Raw genomic sequence first — 21,366 nt, forward strand, 5'->3', positions numbered from 1 at the left:
CTTAGTCACTTAGTTTAGTGTATTATGTTTGTTTAACAAGAAGGGAACATCACTGTCAGGTCCGGACATTCACACTCGAAGTGAGGGTAATCCCGTATACTGCAGTAAACTAAAGCCGGAAACAAGGATCATTCACATTTGTCGCGGCTAGCGGGAGTCAGTGACTGAGGTTTTAAATAGTTAACAATGCGGCACAAGTCGTCAGCTGAACCCATTTCTACATAATTATGACTTAGCACTGGAAGATGGCAGAGCCATCGGCTCTATGCTATCTAGAGAGTTCCTCATCAGCTTTTTCTCTTTTGTAAAAACATTCACCATCCACGGTTGTGTTATAGTGTGGTCGTGTTTTTCATGGAGGGGGCTTGCACCCCTTGTTGTTTTGTGTGGTACTGTCACAGCAAAGGCCTACACTGATGTTTTAAGCACCTTCTTGCTTCCCACTGTTGAAGAGCAATTCGGGAATGGCGGTTGCATCTTTCAACACTATCGAACACCTGTTCATAATGCACGGCCTGTGGCGGAGTGGTTACACGACAGTAACATTCCTGTAATGGACTGGCCTGCACAGAGTCCTGACATGAATATGTAACGACAGCCGGAGGGAGGCAAGTGCCAACCACTTCGACAAATACTTCGCCCAGAACAGCAATGACGAATTGTTGCGTTTGTCCCCAACACTGACTTCCTGACTGTAGGACTGAGGTTAATACCTTTCCCAACTTCTGGTTTAGTTTTGTGTGCCATTATATCGTCTGATGTCAACCTTGCTCATTCGCTGATTACAACTGACGGTGTTAACAGAGGGCGATCACTTATTACCAGCGTATTTTATGTCCATGTGCCTGTAAAGGAAACACAGTCCTCATACTGTGCTTATACACTCCTGGAAATGGAAAAAAGAACACATTGACACCGGTGTGTCAGACCCACCATACTTGCTCCGGACACTGCGAGAGGGCTGTACAAGCAATGATCACACGCACGGCACAGCGGACACACCAGGTACCGCGGTGTTGGCCGTCGAATGGCGCTAGCTGCGCAGCATTTGTGCACCGCCGCCGTCAGTGTCAGCCAGTTTGCCGTGGCATACGGAGCTCCATCGCAGTCTTTAACACTGGTAGCATGCCGCGACAGCGTGGACGTGAAACGTATGTGCAGTTGACGGACTTTGAGCGAGGGCGTATAGTGGGCATGCGGGAGGCTGGGTGGACGTACCGCCAAATTGCTCAACACGTGGGGCGTGAGGTCTCCACAGTACATCGATGTTGTCGCCAGTGGTCGGCGGAAGGTGCACGTGCCCGTCGACCTGGGACCGGACCGCAGCGACGCACGGATGCACGCCAAGACCGTAGGATCCTACGCAGTGCCGTAGGGGACCGCACCGCCACTTCCCAGCAAATTAGGGACACTGTTGCTCCTGGGGTATCGGCGAGGACCATTCGCAACCGTCTCCATGAAGCTGGGCTACGGTCCCGCACACTGTTAGGCCGTCTTCCGCTCACGCCCCAACATCGTGCAGCCCGCCTCCAGTGGTGTCGCGACAAGCGTGAATGGAGGGACGAATGGAGACGTGTCGTCTTCAGCGATGAGAGTCGCTTCTGCCTTGGTGCCAATGATGGTCGTATGCGTGTTTGGCGCCGTGCAGGTGAGCGCCACAATCAGGACTGCATACGACCGAGGCACACAGGGCCAACACCCGGCATCATGGTGTGGGGAGCGATCTCCTACACTGGCCGTGCACCACTGATGATCGTCGAGGGGACACTGAATAGTGCACGGTACATCCAAACCGTCATCGAACCCATCGTTCTACCATTCCTAGACCGGCAAGGGAACTTGCTGTTCCAACAGGACAATGCACGTCCGCATGTATCCCGTGCCACCCAACGTGCTCTAGAAGGTGTAAGTCAACTACCCTGGCCAGCAAGATCTCCGGATCTGTCCCCCATTGAGCATGTTTGGGACTGGATGAAGCGTCGTCTCACGCGGTCTGCACGTCCAGCACGAACGCTGGTCCAACTGAGGCGCCAGGTGGAAATGGCATGGCAAGCCGTTCCACAGGACTACATCCAGCATCTCCATGGGAGAATAGCAGCCTGCATTGCTGCGAAATGTGGATGTACACTGTACTAGTGCCGACATTATGCATGCTCTGTTGCCTGTGTCTATGTGCCTGTGGTTCTGTCAGTGTGATCATGTGATGTATCTGACCCCAGGAATGTGTCAATAAAGTTTCCCCTTCCTGGGACAATGAATTCACGGTGTTCTTATTTCAATTTCCAGGAGTGTATTTTTGTTACTCAGATAAAACAATGATATTGTATGGGCGGTCTGAAGTAACATAGTCAATATTAACAAGATTTTATTATTTCGTAAAATTAACAAAAATGATTTTTAGGTGATCCACCAACAAAAACGTGATAAAGTTTCTTTATTACACATGCAGTTCAGTGGACAGACCATCATCGAGCACCATAAAATAAACACGATTACAAGACGATACAAAGTCAATGGCGTCAAAAGATTTTGATTTCTTTTTTCGATAAGCCTCCTTTAATTTACGTCTATGGTCACAAACTTTTTTAACAGATTACCGGTTTCGGTCTATAATGACCACCATCAGATCTGTTTATAAAAACAAAGTCCTAATGTACTGCAGCCATAGTGGCATCGTCAAATGTTAAATGTTTCGAGACCATCCATTTCGTCTTGTTAGGTATTGTAAATATTTTGTGACACCTGATGATGGTGTTAGTATCGAAACTGGATGAATAATAAAAAAAATTCATCAGCAGCTCTTGGCGTTGAATCATAAGAACTGAGTTTTCTACTGCCTCAGTTACACTCGTTGCACATTGTTTGAAATGATTCAGTTTGACTATGCCCTCAATTTGCTACCTAAAAGGATTCTTAAGAAGCGATTACCCATAGTTGCCTGTTTATGTATGTTTGATTTATTCGACGTATTCAGAAAATGTATCACCCTTCCCGCTACAAAAGCTGCCTTAAAGATCACTGCATTAACAATTCTTCCTCCTTGGTGTGAAAGAAAAATCAATGTACTTTTGCTATCGTTCGGGTATGCGTAGGTATTGTGCAGTCACAAATGGGCAGAAATGGTAAAGCTCTGATTCAAATGCGTCTTGACACGACCGACATCAGTTCGCTTTCAACTTTTGAGATTGTAGCTGCAATGATGGAACAGTTACTGTAGTGGTCATTACCAAAAAGGGCAGCTCACAGTCATTCGCGCTGTGCGACGTTGTCAGGCGCTGTGATTTGTCCGCTTCAAATCTTTGTTAGCACATGCACACTGGAACAATAATGGAGATCAGCGCCAGCTTATGTTCGATGCTCGCGCATATCCTGTGCTCGTGTGAGGTTTCAGCCTTCATTAGAGAGGTGCACTGATCTCTGTTTTGGAGTGAGAAATGGCTTTCCCAGACGGTGTGCATAAAAGGCGACAAGACATTGGAAAATAAAACAAAATTTCCGTATCGAACTTACTCAGGCTTTTGTTACTGATCTGGCCAACAGTGGAGAAGGCAGGAATAACACAAATGTTCTTGCAAATTCATAAATTGACAGCACAAGCTGTTGGTATTTCCGAATCGACTGTATTCCGTATTATCTATGCCATAAAATCGGCAAAACATCCAGATATGAGTACGTGTTTTCATTCTCTAAGAAAGGGATGTAATAGAAACCGGATAGCTACGGAATTTGAATATTTTAACAAAAAGTTAGGGCGGAGTATTCTACTAAAAACTAAGACAGAGGAAATAATTAATTACTCCGGCTCAGAGGCCATTTTTCGTCTTCTTCGCTCACTTGGTTTTCGATTCAGGAACTCTAATGATTGACAAAAGGCTTTAATGGAATACAGAGACAGTGCAGCAGCAAGAGCGAAGTTATTGTTTACAACGCACTTACTGCGTGCTGACGGTAATAGTCTTCTAGTATACTTGGTAAAACTTGGGTTCCTCATAACCATACGAACAAATTTATTTTGCTTGTCTTCAACAAAAATTGAGTCTCTCGTAAATAAATTGCGTTCGCAGATGACGTGATACATTAACGATGTCTCAGATGTTACGAAAATTAATTTTATAGTTTTCTTAACAACTTTCAAGCTAACAATTTCTAAGAGTTCTAACAGAAGACAAATTCATCATCGACGACATTTTTCGCTACACAGGCGAAAGCGTTTAATTTTTTATCTCGAAATACTTCCACGTTTCCAAAACAAAATGTGTATAACAGACGTCTACAATCTTGGAAAATTTCCTTTTTTTTCAGTCCAAATGTGTGTTTGCATGCGTTGAAATACAAAAATGTAATACTTCTTGAAAATTTCCTGTAACGTAACGTTTAGCCATTTATGTATGTATATTTCGTGAAGACTGGTAATAACTTTCTGTCTGAAGATACTCTTTCATATTACAGACTAAAAATAGAGAGGTTAAATGTTTTTTTTTCGGAAATTTTACTAAGATCTGAAATTATCTCTATCTGGCAATTCAGTGAGAGTATGAGATGACCTTTATCTGTCGAGTTCCGTGTCGTTCATTATTAATACATGGTCTACTGCGAAGGGGAGTTCCGGGACGATGCACTGAGGGAAATGGAAACAAAGTTATTTAAATGCAAAATCTCCTGCAGATTTTATTAAGACAATAATCGAAAAGGACACATTTTAACGGGTTTCTTCTACTATCAGCAGAAACAATGTGGTACACCAATAATTTCATACAGACCATGAGCAGGTTTCATTACAATATCACAGTCATTTCTTACAACTTATATTGCGTTCACAAATTAAGGGGACGTTTACTATCTTTTGGTTCAAAAATTCGTTTTTTTTTTTAAATTGCATTTTCGGATCCATAAAAGTGTTTAGCATCCACTCCTGAAACGGTTTTTCCGAATACGGAACGGAAATGTTTGTTGTTCGCAGTTGAACAAAAAAATGCACCTTCCTGAAATCGGCCTTTTTCACGCACCAGTTTTTTCGAGAATTTAGACTTTGTAGCCGCGAAAAATTATTCTATTTACATGCCCATGATTAAAACTGATACAGTGATCAAGGAGCTTACGACGTGCTACGGCTTGGCAATCCGACGGCATTCCAATTCGGTGGAACAGGTGAAGAAGGCAATTTGGGAAACGTATTTCCACAAGTGTGCGATGGATGACCATAAACAACACCAAAATTGTCCGGCTGGGGAAACTAGTTGGTGCAAGTGGCGCATTGCAGAGGCTACCGGACATCTGGGCGAATATCAACACGACCAGCCGCTCTCCAAAGAAATTCAAAATGTGGTTCATCTGATCTACGAGGCCCTTTCGGAGGATGAGTTATTGTACCGATGCTTGGGAGGAAACACACAAAATTCAAATGAAAGTTTGAACGCGTGTGTTTGGAAGTTAGCCCCCAAGCATTTTCATTCTGGTGCGAAGACTGTGGAGATTGCGACTTTCCTGGCAGTGAGCAGCTTCAAGGAAGGGTATTCAGCAATTCTAAAGACCATGACAACGATGGACGTCACCCTGGGAGTCTATTCGACGCAGCTCGCCAAGCATTCGGACGACCACCGGATTCAAGCGGCCGAAAACATTCTCACCGGCCGTACGAGCGACTCTGGAGCAGCGCAGGGTGGCTCAGATCGAGCAGAACGCCCTCTGTGAGTAAGAGGAAAGACTAGTTTATGGACCCAGAATAGCAGATTGAGCGTAAGTTGCGTAATATTGCATTTATATGTAGTCAAAACTTTAAACGCATTTTTCTGGAAATGACAGTTTCTTTATCGCGTGGTATGGTAACTTCAAATCTACTGGCATGATTCTTTGTTTCCAACGAAGCTAACTAAATTGTCTAGTTGTTGTACCACTTTTATTCCAATCCATCAAATATAAATATTTTTACTTCGCTGTCGAAGTCGAAAAATCGATGAAAAAACCCTTTTTTTTTTAAAAATAATGGCCGCTATTTTGTTTCCTATGGTCCAAATAACTTAAGCGAGGTACAACTAAAGAATCTTATATACTCTGCTAACGTCAACGCAATTTTGATTTCAGACGAGCCGGCTGACTTGTGACATACAGCACGTAGAGGTCTACATCGAAATTTTGTTTCGTTCCGACGGCACGTCCGCCTTTGCTTTTCGACGTTTCCGGTCGAAAAAATTCCGGTTTATAGAGGAAATATCAGTAAATATTTTGACCAAATTTGATATTGATATCTACAGGGAGTTACAAAAAGGTACGGCCAAACTTTCAGGAAACATTCCTCACACACAAAGAAAGAAAATAATATGTTATGTGAACATGTGTCCGGAAACGCTTACTTTCCATGTTAGAGCTCATTTTATTACTTCTCTTCAAATCACATTAATCATGGAATGGAAACACACAGCAACAGAACGTACCAGCGTGACTTCAATCACTTTGTTACAGGAAATGTTCAAAATGTCCTCCGTTAGCGAGGATACATGCATCAACCCTCCGTCGCATGGAATCCCTGATGCGCTGATGCAGCCCTGGAGTATGGCGTATTGTATCACAGCCGTCCACAATACGAACACGAAGAGTCTCTACATTTGGTACCGGGGTTGCGTAGACAAGAGCTTTCAAATGACCCCATAAATGAAAGTCAAGAGGGTTGAGGTCAGGAGAGCGTGGAGGCCATGGAATTGGTCCGCCTCTACCAATCCATCGGTCACCGAATCTGTTTTTGAGAAGCGTACGAACACTTCGGCTGAAATGTGCAGGAGCTCCATCGTGCATAAGCCACATGTTGTGTCGTACTTGTAAAGGCACATGTTCTAACAGCACAGGTAGAGTATCCCGTATGAAATTATGAACACGTGCTGCATTGAGCGTAGGTGGAAGAACATGGGGCCCAATCAAGACATCACCAACAATGCCTGCCCAAACGTTTACAGAAAATCTGTGTTGATGACGTGATTGCACAATTGCGTTCGGATTCTCGTCAGCCCACACATGTTGATTGTGAAAATTTACAATTTGATCACGTTGGAATGAAGCCTCATCCTAAAGAGAACATTTGCACTGAAATGAGGATTGACACATTGTTGGATGAACCATTCGCAAGAGTGTACCCGTGGAGGCCAATCAGCTGCTGATAGTGACTGCCCACGGTGTACATGGTACGGAAACAACTGGTTCTCCCGTAGTACTCTCCATACAGTGACGTGGTCAACGTTACCTTGTACAGCAGCAACTTCTCTGACGCTGACATTAGGGTTATCGTCAACTGCGCGAAGAATTGCCTCGTCCATTGCAGGTGTCCTCGTCGTTCTAGGTCTTCCCCAGTCGCGAGTCATAGGCTGGAATGTTCCGTGCTCCCTAAGACGCCGATCAATTGCTTCGAACGTCTTCCTGTCGGGACACCTTCGTTCTGGAAATCTGTCTCGATACAAACGTACCGCGCCACGGCTATTGCCCCGTGCTAATCCATACATCAAATGGGCATCTGCCAACTCCGCATTTGTAACATTGCACTGACTGCAAAACCACGTTCGTGATGAACACTAACCTGTTGATGCTACGTACTGATGTGCTTGATGCTAGTACTGTAGAGCAATGAGTCGCATGTCAACACAAGCACCGAAGTCAACATTACCTTCCTTCAATTGGGCCAACTGGCTGTGAATCGAGGAAGTACAGTACATACCGACGAAACTAAAATGAGCTCTAACATGGAAATTAAGCGTTTCCGGACACATGTCCACATAACATTTTTTCTTTATTTGTGTGTGAGGAATTTTTCCTGAAAGTTTGGCTGTACCTTTTTGTAACACCCTGTATAACACATCCCGAGAAAAAAAATTCTCAAGGAACATGCTTTTTTCGGGCCAACGATAGTAAACCTCCCCTTAAGCGGAATGTGGTGGAGAGCTAATCCGTTCGACGTGTCCACAGACTGAGTACACGTTCGGTATCGACGGCTCAGTACGTAATGCTGGTTTGGTTCAACGGAGAGGCACAACCGCCGGCAGCGTGTGCAGAGCTTCCAGTACTGGGAAGACAACACGCGGCGTGTGTTGGGTCTGCGCTGCGTGGGGCTCCAGAAGCCCGGCCTGTGACGCTGCCAGGACGCGCACGTGCTGCGGTCTGCTGGTACAACACGGCCACGCCTGTTGTGTCGCGCGCCGCGCGGAACAAAGCGACGTGTCCGCACAATGGACGCTGCGGCACGCTCTTCTCCATAATTCAGACGGGCGGCAGTTGCCGCTTTGACGTCGTCGCTGCCGGCTTCTAGACGTCCGGTCGCTGCTGCTGTTTGCCGAGGACACACACCGAGCTTTCCGGGCCTGAAGTGATCGCTGCCGGGGGCGGACGCTGCAGGCACAAACAGGTGGACGCAACACGATTGATGGGCCGGGGCGTTAATTAACGCCGGATACCGAGACACCTCTTGTTAGACAATGGTAGCCAGTTCATTAACAAATATTGTAAGAAAGTACAAGCTAAATGTAATATTCAACAGGTACCAATTTCGAAATATTGACCTCAAAGTAACCCCATTGCGAGGATAATGAAACATTGAAACTTCCTGGCAGATTAAAACTGTGTGCCCGACCGAGACTCGAACTCGGGATAATGAAACAGTTGAATCGCATTTGTCACATTATTTAGCTTAAGCTGAGAAGTAGTGTTCAACAAAGGCTTTAAAGATGTAACGGAACAGGTATGCTTGCTATGTTTCACATAGGAGATAAACACATATTAGGAGTTCCACACTTCATAAAGAAATAGGGAATTTTAGTCATTTACTCCAAGGACTCTGACAGGTGATACATAAGCCCCACCCAAAAGCCCTACTTTTATGTAATGCTGAGACTCAGTCCATTACAGGACTATATGATGCAGCACACATGTGGACGTATGCTGACACGTAAATCATAAAATATCTCTTTACGAAACTGTATACAGAAGTGTAAAATGCAACAGTGCAGTAAAAGACAGATTATTGTGTTTTTCTTTGGTCCTAATCGACCAGTAGTAAAAAAGAAACATTTAAGTTTCATTATTGCTGTTAAAGTAAAGAAAGAAAGAAATAATCAGTAATATTAGGGAATGAGGTAACACTAATAGACATAGTGAAAATGAGTGTAATGCATGTATGCTAGAATGTAAAGCAGTATAAATAATAACTACCAGCCAGGAAGGAAAGCTTAGATCTGTTGTGGTCTGTGGGATGTTTTTGACTTACGAGGCTTGGACCTAATACTTTGGGACTGTAGTAGAGAAGACTTATTGCACTCATTCTGTAGGAAACTGAAAATCACTCCTCTGGGCTGTAGGGAGAAGCTCAATTCACACCAGAGATTCCTGTGAGGGGGGACACGACTTTTGGATTGTTTGGGGGAAGAGACCAAACAGCGAGGTCATCGGTCTCATCGGATTAGGGAAGGACGGGGAAGGACGTCGGCCGTGCCCTTTCAAAGGAACCATCCCGGCATTTGCCTGGAGCGATTTAGGGAAATCACGGAAAACCTAAATCAGGATGGTCGGACGCGGGTTTGAACCGTCGTCCTCCCGAATGCGAGTCCAGTGTGCTAACCACTGCGCCACCTCGCTCGGTGGGGGGACACGAATAGTTATTGTGTTTTGGGTACTATCATCATCATCGTTGGTTCCAACAACCTAAATCTGTCTTGATTTTTCCTTTCTCTGTCGATCTGTGCAGAAACAGCTTTGTAATCCCTCTTTTCACACACAAATGCTTCTGACTAGGATGCTTCTTATTTCTGTCACTGTAACCTTGCAGAACATAATTACACTGCAGGCTAAGCGACTCCTCACAGCCGGCCGCGGTGGTCTAGCGGTTCTAGGCGCTCAGTCCGGAGCCGCGCGACTGCTACGGTCGCAGGTTCGAATCCTGCCTCGGGCATGGATATGTGTGATGTCCTTCGGTTAGTTAGGTTTAAGTAGTTCTAAGTTCTAGGGGACTGATGACCATAGATGTTAAGTCCCATAGTGCTCAGAGCCATTTGACTCCTCACAACTGTTAAGAGAGAGAGGACAGCAGAAAGCTATAATACATGCCTCAAAGGGCGCGCAAGTAAGAAATATAAACAACTGAATTCTGAAAATTATTGTCACAGTCGGCTCACAACCATAATTTAACACTCTGGAGGCAATGAGAGAATATAACGTCTACGGTTAATAATAATCGTAGTGAAAGTTATATAAAATAAGAGTGAATCGATTACATCTAGTAAAATGTTTGAGGGGAAACAACTGGGCTAGTATCATCAGTCTCTGACTGTTAGGGGAATAATGAAGAAAGCGTGAGTTTTATGTATGTTGCGTATATAGTTTACTAAAGGAAATTTTTATGCCCATGCCTCATTTAGTCAGAGATTAATATACATACCACCACTCACCTGTACTAACGTAGTTCTTGTTTATTTGTGACACGGCACTCAGAGTATTTCAAGGAGTCAATCTCCACAGTGACCTGCAGAAGAGTGGTGGCAAGTTGACTCGGGCTGGCCATTTATGAAAACGGTGGGTGGTAATCCAAACATGGACCCAAGCTGCTTGTTAGGGCTCGTATATCACAGTAAGATTTTGAGTAACCCCCATTCATCTCACTGATACTACTGGAGAACATACACTATGTGATCAAAAGCATCCAGTCACCTAGCTTAAAATGAGTTACAAGTTCGTGGCGCACTCCATCGGAAATGCTGAAATTCAATATGGTGTTGGCCCACCCTTAGCTTCGAAGACAGCTTTCACTCTCGCAGGCATACGTTCGATCAGATGCTGGAAGGTTTCTTGGGGAATGGTAGCCCATTATTCACGGAGTATTGCACTGAGTAGAGGTATCGATGTCGGTCAGTGAGGCCTGGCAAGAAGTCGGCGTTCCAAATCATCGCAAAGGTGTTCTACAGGATTCATGTCAGGACACTGCGCAGGTCACTCCATTACAGGGATGTTATTGTCGTGTAACCACTCCGCCGCAGGCCATACATTATGAACAGATGCTCGATCGTGCCGATAGGTGCAATCGCCTTCCCCGAATCGCTCTTCAACAGTGGGAAGCAAGAAGGTGCTTAAAACATAAATGTAGGCCTGTGCTGTGATAGTGACACGCAAAACAACACCGTAACAGCATCGCCTCCAAATTTTACTGTAGGCTCTACACACGCTGGCAGATGATTTTCACCGAGCATTCGCCAAACCCGCACCCTGACATCAGATCGCCACAATGTGTACCGTGATACGTCACTCCACGCAACGTTTTTCCACTGTTCAATCGTCCAGTGTTTACGCTCCTTACACCAAGCGAGGCGTCGTTTGGCATTTACCGGCGTGATGTGTGGCTTATGAATAGCCGCTTGACCATGATATCCAAGTTTTCTCACCTCTCGCCTAACTGTCATAGTATTTGCAGTGGATTCTGATGCAGTTTGGAATTCCTGTGTGATGGTCTCGATAGACGCGTGCCTACTACACATTACGACCCTCTTCAACTGTCGGCGGTCTCTGTCAGTCAGCAGACGCGGTCGGCCTGTGCGCTTTTGTGCTGGATGCGCCCCTTCACGTTCCCACTTCACTATCACACCGCAAACAGTGGGGATGTTTAGGAGTGTGGAAATCTGGCGCACAGACATATGACACAAGTGACACCCAATCACCTGACCAAGTTGGAGGCCCATGAGTTCTGCGGAGCGCCCCATTCTGCTCTCTCACTATGTCTAATGACTACTGAGGTCGCTGATGTGGAGTGACTGGCAATAGGTGGCAGCACAATGCACCAAACATGAAAAAGGTATGTTTTTGTGGGTGACCGGATATGTTTGATCACATAGTGTATTATAATGGAATTACGTCCAGTATTTCGGACCATCCAGTTCCTCTAAATAATTCCCGCTGAAAATATCTAGTAAATGTCATACTAATGCATCTTTAAAGGTTTATCAGACAAAACCTCGATTGAAATAGAGACAATACGTTGTAGAATATGTATATAAAAGTCACTAATAATATAAAGAATTCTGAAAAAAAGCTAATCATACATCACGAACAATCAGTCATACCTCCTGAGAATATCACCCAATTAGATAATTTTAAATGCCAACGGCCATGCCGCAGTGGTAACACCGTCAGATCACAGAACTTAAGCGCTGTCGGGCTGGGCTAGCACTTGGATGGGTGACCATTCGGTCAGCCGAGCGCTGTTGGAAAGTGGGCTGCACTCAGCCTCTGTGAGGGAAACTGAGTAGCTACTTGATTGAGAAGTAGCGGCTCCGGTCTCGTAAACTGGCTTACGGCCGTGAGAACGGTGTGCTAACAACATGCCCCTCCAGTGACGCCCGTGGGCTGTGGATCACACGATCGGTACCGTTGGGTCTTCATGGCCTGTTCGGGCAGAGTTTTTTTTTTAGTTTTAATTTTAAATATCCCAAGATCGGGATTTCCTAGGATTGAAGGAAAATTAAAAAGCGAGGTTGGTTGCAAAAAATGGGTAGATAGTGCCTACACAACACTTAGCAATAAAAGCAGTGGCGTTAATCCTCTAATATGATAGAAACACAACCATTACCCTCTAGAAAAATAAGTAAATTAATGCTAAGAGTGGTAAGTAATACATTAAGGATCACAGACAACTGCTTTTGCTCCTTATTGTTCTTACTGTTTAAATATAAAGAATCAACTGAAGTATAAATAATTACAAATAGCCAGAAGAAATTTTGGCTTATATTAACAATAAGGCAGTATCCTCCCAAAATCTAGTATGATCAAAACAATGTCAATGAGGTATAGACACCGAACCATGGAATCGTAAATATTAAATGAGAAATTGTTCATCTTTAATTAGAGCCTAATGCAAGTATGACAAGCGTGTGACCTAAGAGAAAATCACATTTCTGTATTTCAGAATAATGATAGATTTGGTTCCAAAATTATATATCAGTAACGCATTTTGCCCTTTCGGGGCACCAACAGATTGTCTATAAAACAAGAAAACTTTGTATTACAAACAAACAGAGGAAGGAGTATGTTCCTATATTTTTATACTACGTAGCTAAAATAAACTAAAAGTAGTAGAAACTTAAATGTTCTTCATAAGAACATATAAAATGAAATCTGGACCTAGTTAAAAGAAAATTGCCATTACATCACCAACAAGGTAGAAGAAGGTGGCGGAAAAATATCATAAACTATCACATGTTACCTTAAGCACAGCAGCAGACCCCACCATAGTAGGCCACTGCCAGGATGGTTCCTTTGAAAGGGCACGGCCGACTTCCTTCGCCGTCCTTCCCTATCCGATGAGACCGATGACCTCGCTGTTTGGTCTCTTCCCTCAAACAATCAAATCCAATCCCCACTATAGCAGCATGGAACAGGACCACGCTTACAAGATACACGCTGCATGAGCCGCACGCAGCTCAGGGTGCGCGCCAATGTACACTGCGATACACGCCGTCTAAGGTAGATCATACGTTTTGCAACAAAAATTTTTGAAGACCTGAAGAAGACAACAAAACCTGTCGAAACCTGTGGTTGAAAATTGAAGAAATATTTATGCGGTCTTGGCTTTAGAAAGACTTTTAGAAGGAAAACAGTTCGCTTCCTCTCATTTCTCTATATGAGAAAATTCAATAATACTGCCAACAAGGTTTGCTGCAGCAGTAATGGATGCTTCAGCCAAATTACATGGTAAATTACTGTGTCCTGTGTAGAGACCTCGGAGACAAGAGAAAGTAGTTCTGTTATCGTTAATTGAATGTCATATGAGGAAACATATTTTGCAATATAAGAATGGATACCATCGTAAATTATATTTTATTGTAGTCGTGTCAATTGGTTACATACAAATGTTAAGGTACTATAATACAGTTTTTGTACAAAGAATAATGATATCAGAATATAACATCCATCCAAATAAGTCTTTTATATTAATAGTGAGTCATTTTCCTTAACTCTTGATTGCAAACGGTTTGCATACCGTATCGACTTCGGTTCAAATGATTCGTACTGGTATGGAGGGGCACACACACCTGTAACGATAGTATGGAGCGGAGCAGAAAGGGAGTTGGATTCTTTCGTCTGCTCTGGCACACGTATTTGGCTACATTTCGAAGCTGTGTACATAGGCTACTGTCTCTCCTCTTCCACTGAACCAGCACAACGCGAAATGGCTACTTGTATTTAAGTGGTAGAAATAGAAAAAACACCAGTGAACAAGAGCTGAAGAGGATATCATGGGAGAGGTTAGCAACATATGAAGAAACATAGTGTGACAAAAGAAAGTGACAAATTTCTGCTATAGCTGTTAATTCATAATTAACAGTGTTACAATGACGTTGGTAAAGTGTAAGTTAATAAAAGCAAAAACATACCAATGAACATGAGTTTACAAATCAACTGTGAATTTGTGATTGTGAGTCGCCACTGACTTCAGTAGGAAGTATCGCCCTACTTAGTAGAAATGTCTGTGAAATATAAACTTTTCGATTAATTTCTCTTCTAATTAGGCTCGAATTTCTCCAGCTGTCCGTGGTTGTGGAACGTGGCAGATGTATGCGGCCACCGACACTTTCTGCTGCTTACGTAAGACGACGACATGTGACGCCCGATATGGTCAGTGATGGACTTGTCTAACAGGGGCCACATCTTTATATCCAAGATCATCTGACATCAATCCTCGATATTTTTCTTTTTGGGGTCTTCTTGGGAGTGATGTGAAGACCTCTTTCATTGATCCGATTCAAGAACTGAGCAGAGAATTTTACAACCTTTTCAAGATTTACGAGATCATCCAGGGGGTGTCATAGACAATTTGTATCTCACTGCAGAGACGAGTATAGAGTTGCATCCAAGTCCGAGGGCGACACGCGAGACACCTCCTTGAACAGGTACCAGTATACAGAAAAATGTACCACACAATGGGCTGAAGTAGTATTCTATTTCTTGCTAAGGTAGACCGAGGGTGAAATCTGCGCCTAAGTCTTCGGGGACAACCAAATCGTTTACATTTCGCATACATTTCTACCAACAGGGGCAGTAATTTAGAGTGAAGTCCGTATTCACAATTATGTGGCAAACGTGTCGCTTGGAGATTCGTGTTTGGTGGAACGTTTTTGCTTCTATTTTCGTGCACTTTCACTTGTCTCAGTTTTCGGTATTAATTACAATACACCCAGTATAAAATCTAGCAGATCATGTTAACTTAATGACAATGCGAGGTCCTTTACGAGGATATTGGTATTGCGTGGTGATGTTACGAAGTTTCGGGGATGACGAAGAAGGGTAAATGTGTTAATTTGAGGTAAGGAGCCCTAGTCCGGAAACGATCGATTCGGAAGTTGTAAGCGAAAATTGTTCCGACAACTATGACAGTAGAATATATGTATCGGTACAGTTGTTGCTAAGATTGTAAGGAAGGTAACTTCCAGAGGTGGTAGTATGGACCAAAAGAAGAAGAAAATGGCAGGTAAACATAGCCTCTAAAATGCATACTTTAAGGGCGATGAGAACCTGTTCATCCTCGCTACTTTGAACCACATCTCTTCTACTGAACAAGTACCCATAGCTTCAACGGGATGCGTTTGACACCCGATACTTACTGGACATTATTTCTTGTGTTGATCCATACTACCTCCTTTAAAATATGGAAAGCAAAGAGCTTGCAGTACAGGAGATGTGTTTCACAATAGCGAAGATGAACAACTGCCCATAGCTCTTAAGGGATGAATTTCAGAGCCAATGTATTCCAGACTCTTTTTCTTCTTTTGGTCCATACTACAACCTCAGAGAGTTGCTTACCCTATAATCTTAGCCACAATTGTGATGGTGCGTTTATTCCATTGTCAGAGCTATCAGATCGATTTTCGAACAGATGGAATTACATTTTTGTGGGAAAATATTAAGCTTCAACTTTATCTTCAGATTCTGTCCTTATCGTAGGACGATAATCGCTTATAACATTCGACTCAATCGTTTTTGAACCAGGATTTCTGTTTTCAGATTAATATATTTACGTTTCTCCATCACCTCTGAATGTGTGTAACGTCATTATCGAATCATCGTGGGTAATACTGAATACATATCAATATTAAAATTGTTTATAATTCTGTCGAAGCTGCGGTGCGAAAAATCATTTATTTACGGTGGTTAGTTTCGGACGTGACGCCCACTATCAAACCGTTGACTTCATCGTATGTACTGATACATAATACAACAGTTAACTGGTGCTACGTGGCTAGGAAGATTGATAACACTCTGTACATGAGGTCGTAAATGTTACTCACTATTTCCAGTTGTGGCTGTCTGAAAATGTGCTGGTTGTATTACGTGCCAATACTTATGAAGAAAGCGATGTTTTTATAATAGACGTCGTGCCCAAAACTAGTCAACGCATATAAAAGATTTTTCTCCACGCAGCTTCGACAGAAGTACCAATAATAGTTTTAATAAAAGTAAATTGCTGACACGTTTTCCTGTATGATATTGGATGTCCACAAATATCATTATGCCAGCCTATAAGGAGGTTAATTTTTGATATTTATATCGAAAAATCGTTTTATGTTATTGACACCATTAATATGAAAACAGATGCATGATTGTGTCTAGAAGTAAAATATTCTTAACATAATAGATAAATGAGTGTCGTCTCCCCACGATAAATATGCTGTAGTTCTATAGCCTGTTATGCTCAATTAAGCAGTCCGCGGTTGTCTGACGGGTGCAGGGCAATGAAAGGAAATAAGTTTCCGGTGGATTAAGAATGGGAGGGAAAACCGGCATGCAAACCACTAGAGTTTGCAGCATCTTACGAACAGCACAGTGTCCGTACCCTCCCCTCGGTCCCCCTGCTACCGCCCCCACGCGCCTCCTGTGAGGCGCACAGTGCCCCCACGCTGCGGGCACCGCCAGCCAGTGCCCGGGCAGCCGCGTCGCGCCGCGGTAACCACTCAGCGGTGTTGGAGGTGGTGCGGCAGCGGCGGCTGCGGGTGGCGCGGCTACGAAACCTCGATGCCGGTGTGCACCTGGCCGCTGGAGGTGTCGGAGTCGCTGCGGTCCTCGACGCTCCCGCTGCCACCTCCGGATGACGTGGCGTTCAGGTGGTAGCCCATCTCGTGGTAGCGCACCGGGTACGTCAGCTGGTTGCCCTTGTCCCACGTGAACAGCTCCTGTCGACACACGCGAGCAGGACGTACAAAATCAGGTATTATAATACTTCCGTACGTTAACGGAATTCTGCCTCACGTCCACATACAGGATCAACAAAATATCCTCCTATTGTTGTGGAATACACGGAAACTGGTCCATATACACCGAAGCTACAAAGAAACTGGGAGAGGCATGCGTATTCAAATACAAAAACATGGTTCAAATGGCTCTGAGCACTATGGGACTTCTGAGGTCATCAGTCCTCTAGAACTTAGAACTACTTAAACCTAACCAACCTAAGCACATCACACACATCCATGCCCAAGGTAGGATTCGAACCTGCGACCGTAGCAGTCGCGCGGTTCAAGACTGTGGCGCCTAGAACCGCTCGCCCACTCCGGCCGGCTATTCAAATACAGAAATATGTAAACAGGCAGGATACGGCGCTGCGGTCGGCGACGCCTATACTGGGTGGTCCATTGATCGTGACCGGGCCAAATATCTCACGAAATAAGCGTCAAACGAAAAAACTACAAAGAACGAAACTCGTCTAGCTTGAAGGGGGAAGCCAGATGGCGCTATGCGTGGCCCGCTAGACGGCGCTGCCATAGATCAAACGGATATCAACTGCGCTTTTTAAAAATTGGAACCCTCATTTCTTATTGCATATTCGTGCAGTAAGTAAAGAAATACGAATGTTTTAGTTGCACCACTCCCTCAGACCTCAAGAAGAATATAATAATTTCAATCCCAAGGAAAGCAGGTGTTGACAGATGTGAAAAATGCCGAACTATCAGTTTAATAAGTCACAGCTGCAAAATACTATCGCGAATTCTTTACAGACGAATGGAAAAAGTGGTAGAAGCCGACCTCGGGGAAGATCAGTTTGGATTCCGTAGAAATATTGGAACACGTGAGGCAATACTGACCCTACGACTTATCTTAGAAGAAAGATTAAGGAAAGCTAAACCTACGTTTCTAGCATTTGTAGCCTTAGAGCAAGCTTTTGAAAATGTTGACTGGAATACTTTCTTTCAAATTGTGAAGGTGGCAGCGGTAAAATACAGGGAGCGAAAGGCTATTTACAATTTGTACAGAAACCAGATGGCAGTTATAAGAGTCGAGGGACATGAAAGGGAAGCAGTGGTTGGGAAGGGAGTGAGACAGAGTTGTAGTCTCTCCCCGATGTTGTTCAATCTGTATATTGAGCAAGCAGTAAAGGAAACATAAGAAAAGTTCGGAGTAGGCATTAAAATCCATGGAGAAGAAATAAAAACTTTGAGGTTCGCCGATGACATTGTAATTCTGTCAGAGACAGCAAAGGACTTGGAAGGGCAGTTGAACAGAATAGACAGAGTCTTGAAAGGAGGGTATAAGATGAACATCAACAAAATCAAAACAAGGGTAATGGAATGTAGTCTAATTAAGTCGGGTGATGGTGAGGGAATTAGATTAGAAAATGAGACACTTAAAGTAGTAAAGGAGTTTTGCTATTTGGGGAGCAAAATAAATGATGATGGTCGAAGTAGAGAGGATATAAAATGTAGACTGGCAATGGCATGGAAAGCGTTTCTGAAGAAGAGAAATTTGTTAACATCGAGTATAGATTTAAATGTCAGGAAGACGTTTCTGAAAGTATTTGTATGGAGTGTAGCCATGTATGGAAGTGAAACGTGGACGATACTTAGTTTAGACAAGAAGAGAATAGAAGCTTTCGAAATGTGGTGCTACAGAATAATGCTGAAGATTAGTTGGGTAGATCACATAACTAATGAGGAGGTATTGAATAGAATTGGGGAGAAGAGGAGTTTGTGGCACAACTTGACTAGAAGAAGGGATCGGTTGGTAGGACATGTTCTGACGCATCAAGGGATCATCAATTTAGTACTGGAGGGCAACGTGGAGGGTAAAAATCGTAGAGGGAGACCAAGAGATGAGTACACTAAGCAGACTCAGAAGGATGTAGACTGCAGTAGGTAGTGGGAGATGAAGAAGCTTGCACAGGATAGAGTAGCATGGAGAGCTGGGTCAAACCAGTCTCGGGTCTGAAGACCACAACAACATCAACAGTTGCACCACTTTTTTCGCTTTGTGTTATATGGCGCTGTAATAGTCACAAACATATGGCTCACAGGTGTAGACGAACACTTGGTAACAGGTAAGTTTTTTTTAAATTAAAATACAGAACGTAGGTACGTTTGAACATTTTATTCGGTTGTTCCAGTGTGATACATGTACCTTTGTGAACTTATCATTTCTGAGAACGCATGCTGTTACAACGTGATTACCTTTAAATACCACATTAATGCAATAAATGTTCAAAATGATGTCCATCAACCTCAATGCATTTGGCAATACGTGTAACGACATTCCTCTCAACAGCCAGTAGTTCGCCTTCCGTAATGTTCGCACATGCATTGACAAAGCGCTGACGCATGTTGTCAGGCGTTGTCGGTGGATTATGAGAGCAAACATCCTTCAACTTTCCCCACAGAAAGAAATACGGGGACGTCAGATCCGATGAACGTGCGGGCCATGGTATGGTGCTTCGATGACCAATCCACCTGTCATGAAATATGCTATTCAATACCGCTTCAACCGCACGCGACCTATGTGCCGGACATTCATTGCCTTGGATGTACATCGCCATTCTGTCATGCAGTGAAACAGATTGTAGTAACATCGGAACAGAACATTACGTACGAAATCAGCATACATTGCACCATCGATAAAATGCGGGCCAATTATCTTTCTTCCCATAATGCCGCTTCATACATTAACCTGCCAAGGTCGGCGATGTTCCACTTGTCGCACCCATCGTGGATTTTCCGTTGCTCAATAGTGCATAGTATGCCGGTTTACTTTACCGCTGTTGGTGAATGGCGCTTCGTCGCTAAATAGAACGCGTAATTTCCCTTGTGCGCAGTGGCAGAACTATACACGACGTTTAAAGTCGTCGCCATGCAATTCGTGGTGTATAGAAATATGGTACGGGTGCAATCGATGTTGATGTAGCATTCTCAACACCGAAGTTTTTGAGATTCCCGATTCTCGCGCAATTCGTCTGCTACTGATGTGCGGATTAGCCGCGACAGTAGCTAAAACACCTACATGGGCATCATCATTTGTTGCAGGTCGTGGTTGACGTTTCACATGTGACTGAACACTTCCTGTTTCCTTAAATAACGTAGCTATCCGGCGAATGGTCGGGACACTTGGATGATGTCGTCCAGGATACCGAGCAGCATACATATAACACGCCCGTTGGGCATTTTGATCACATTAGCCATACAACAACACGATATAGAACTTTTTCGCAATTGGTAAACGGTCCATTTTAACACGGCTAATGTATCACGAAGCAAATACCGTCCGCACTGGCGGAATGTTGAGTGATACCACGTACTTATACATTTGTGACTATTACAGCGCCATGTATCACAAAGCGAAAAAAGTGGTCCAACTAAAACATTCATATTTCTTTACGTACTACATGAATGTGTAATAAAAAATAGGGGTTCCTATTTAAAAAAAAACGCTGTTGATATCCGTTTGACCTGTGGCAGCGCCATCTAGCGGGCCTACCATAGCGCGATTTGGTTTCCCCCTTCAAGGTAGACGAGTTTTGTTCTTTGTAGTTTTTTTGTTTGATGATTTTTTCGAGAGACATTTGGCGCGGTCACTATCAATGGACCGCCCTGTATAAGACAACAAGACTCTGGCGCAATTTTTAGAACGGTTAATGCTGCTACAAAGGCCGGTTATCAAGACAAGTGAGTTTGAAATTGGTGTTATAGTCGGCGTACGAGTGATGGGACACAGAATCTCCGAGCTAGCGATCAAGTGGGGATTTTCCCCTACGACCATTTCACGAGTGTACCGTGAATATCAGGAATCCGGTAAAATATCAAATCTCCGCCATCGCTGTGGCCGGGAAAAGATTTTGCAAGAACGGGACCAACGACCACTGAAGACAATCGTTCAACGTGACAGAAGTGCAACCCTTCTGCAAATTGCTCCAGATTTCAGTGCTGGGCCAAGAACACGTTTCAGTGTGCAAACCATTCAACGAAACTTCATCGATAGGGGCTTTCGGAGCTGAAGGCCCACTCATGTACCCTTTACTTCTATCCTGGGCCCGTCAACACCGTCATTGGACTGTTGATGACGGGAAACATGTTATCTGGTCGGACGAGTCTCATT

At 43.9% G+C, this 21,366-nt stretch overlaps 1 protein-coding gene across 1 annotated transcript in view; it reads right to left on the minus strand.

Moving 5' to 3' along the window:
* Positions 1-13,814: 13,814 nt before the first annotated feature.
* The window catches only part of LOC124799128, a 739,238-nt gene continuing 731,686 nt past the window's right edge, over positions 13,815-21,366 (minus strand). The window contains exon 15 of the mRNA XM_047262665.1: positions 13,815-17,183. Within this exon, the coding sequence (XP_047118621.1) occupies positions 17,013-17,183 (171 nt within the window). The 3' untranslated portion in view covers positions 13,815-17,012. The remainder of the gene's footprint in view (positions 17,184-21,366) is intronic.

The sequence above is a fragment of the Schistocerca piceifrons genome, chromosome 5 (assembly GCF_021461385.2).
Source record: "Schistocerca piceifrons isolate TAMUIC-IGC-003096 chromosome 5, iqSchPice1.1, whole genome shotgun sequence".
In the NCBI taxonomy this organism is placed as follows: domain Eukaryota; kingdom Metazoa; phylum Arthropoda; class Insecta; order Orthoptera; family Acrididae; genus Schistocerca; species Schistocerca piceifrons.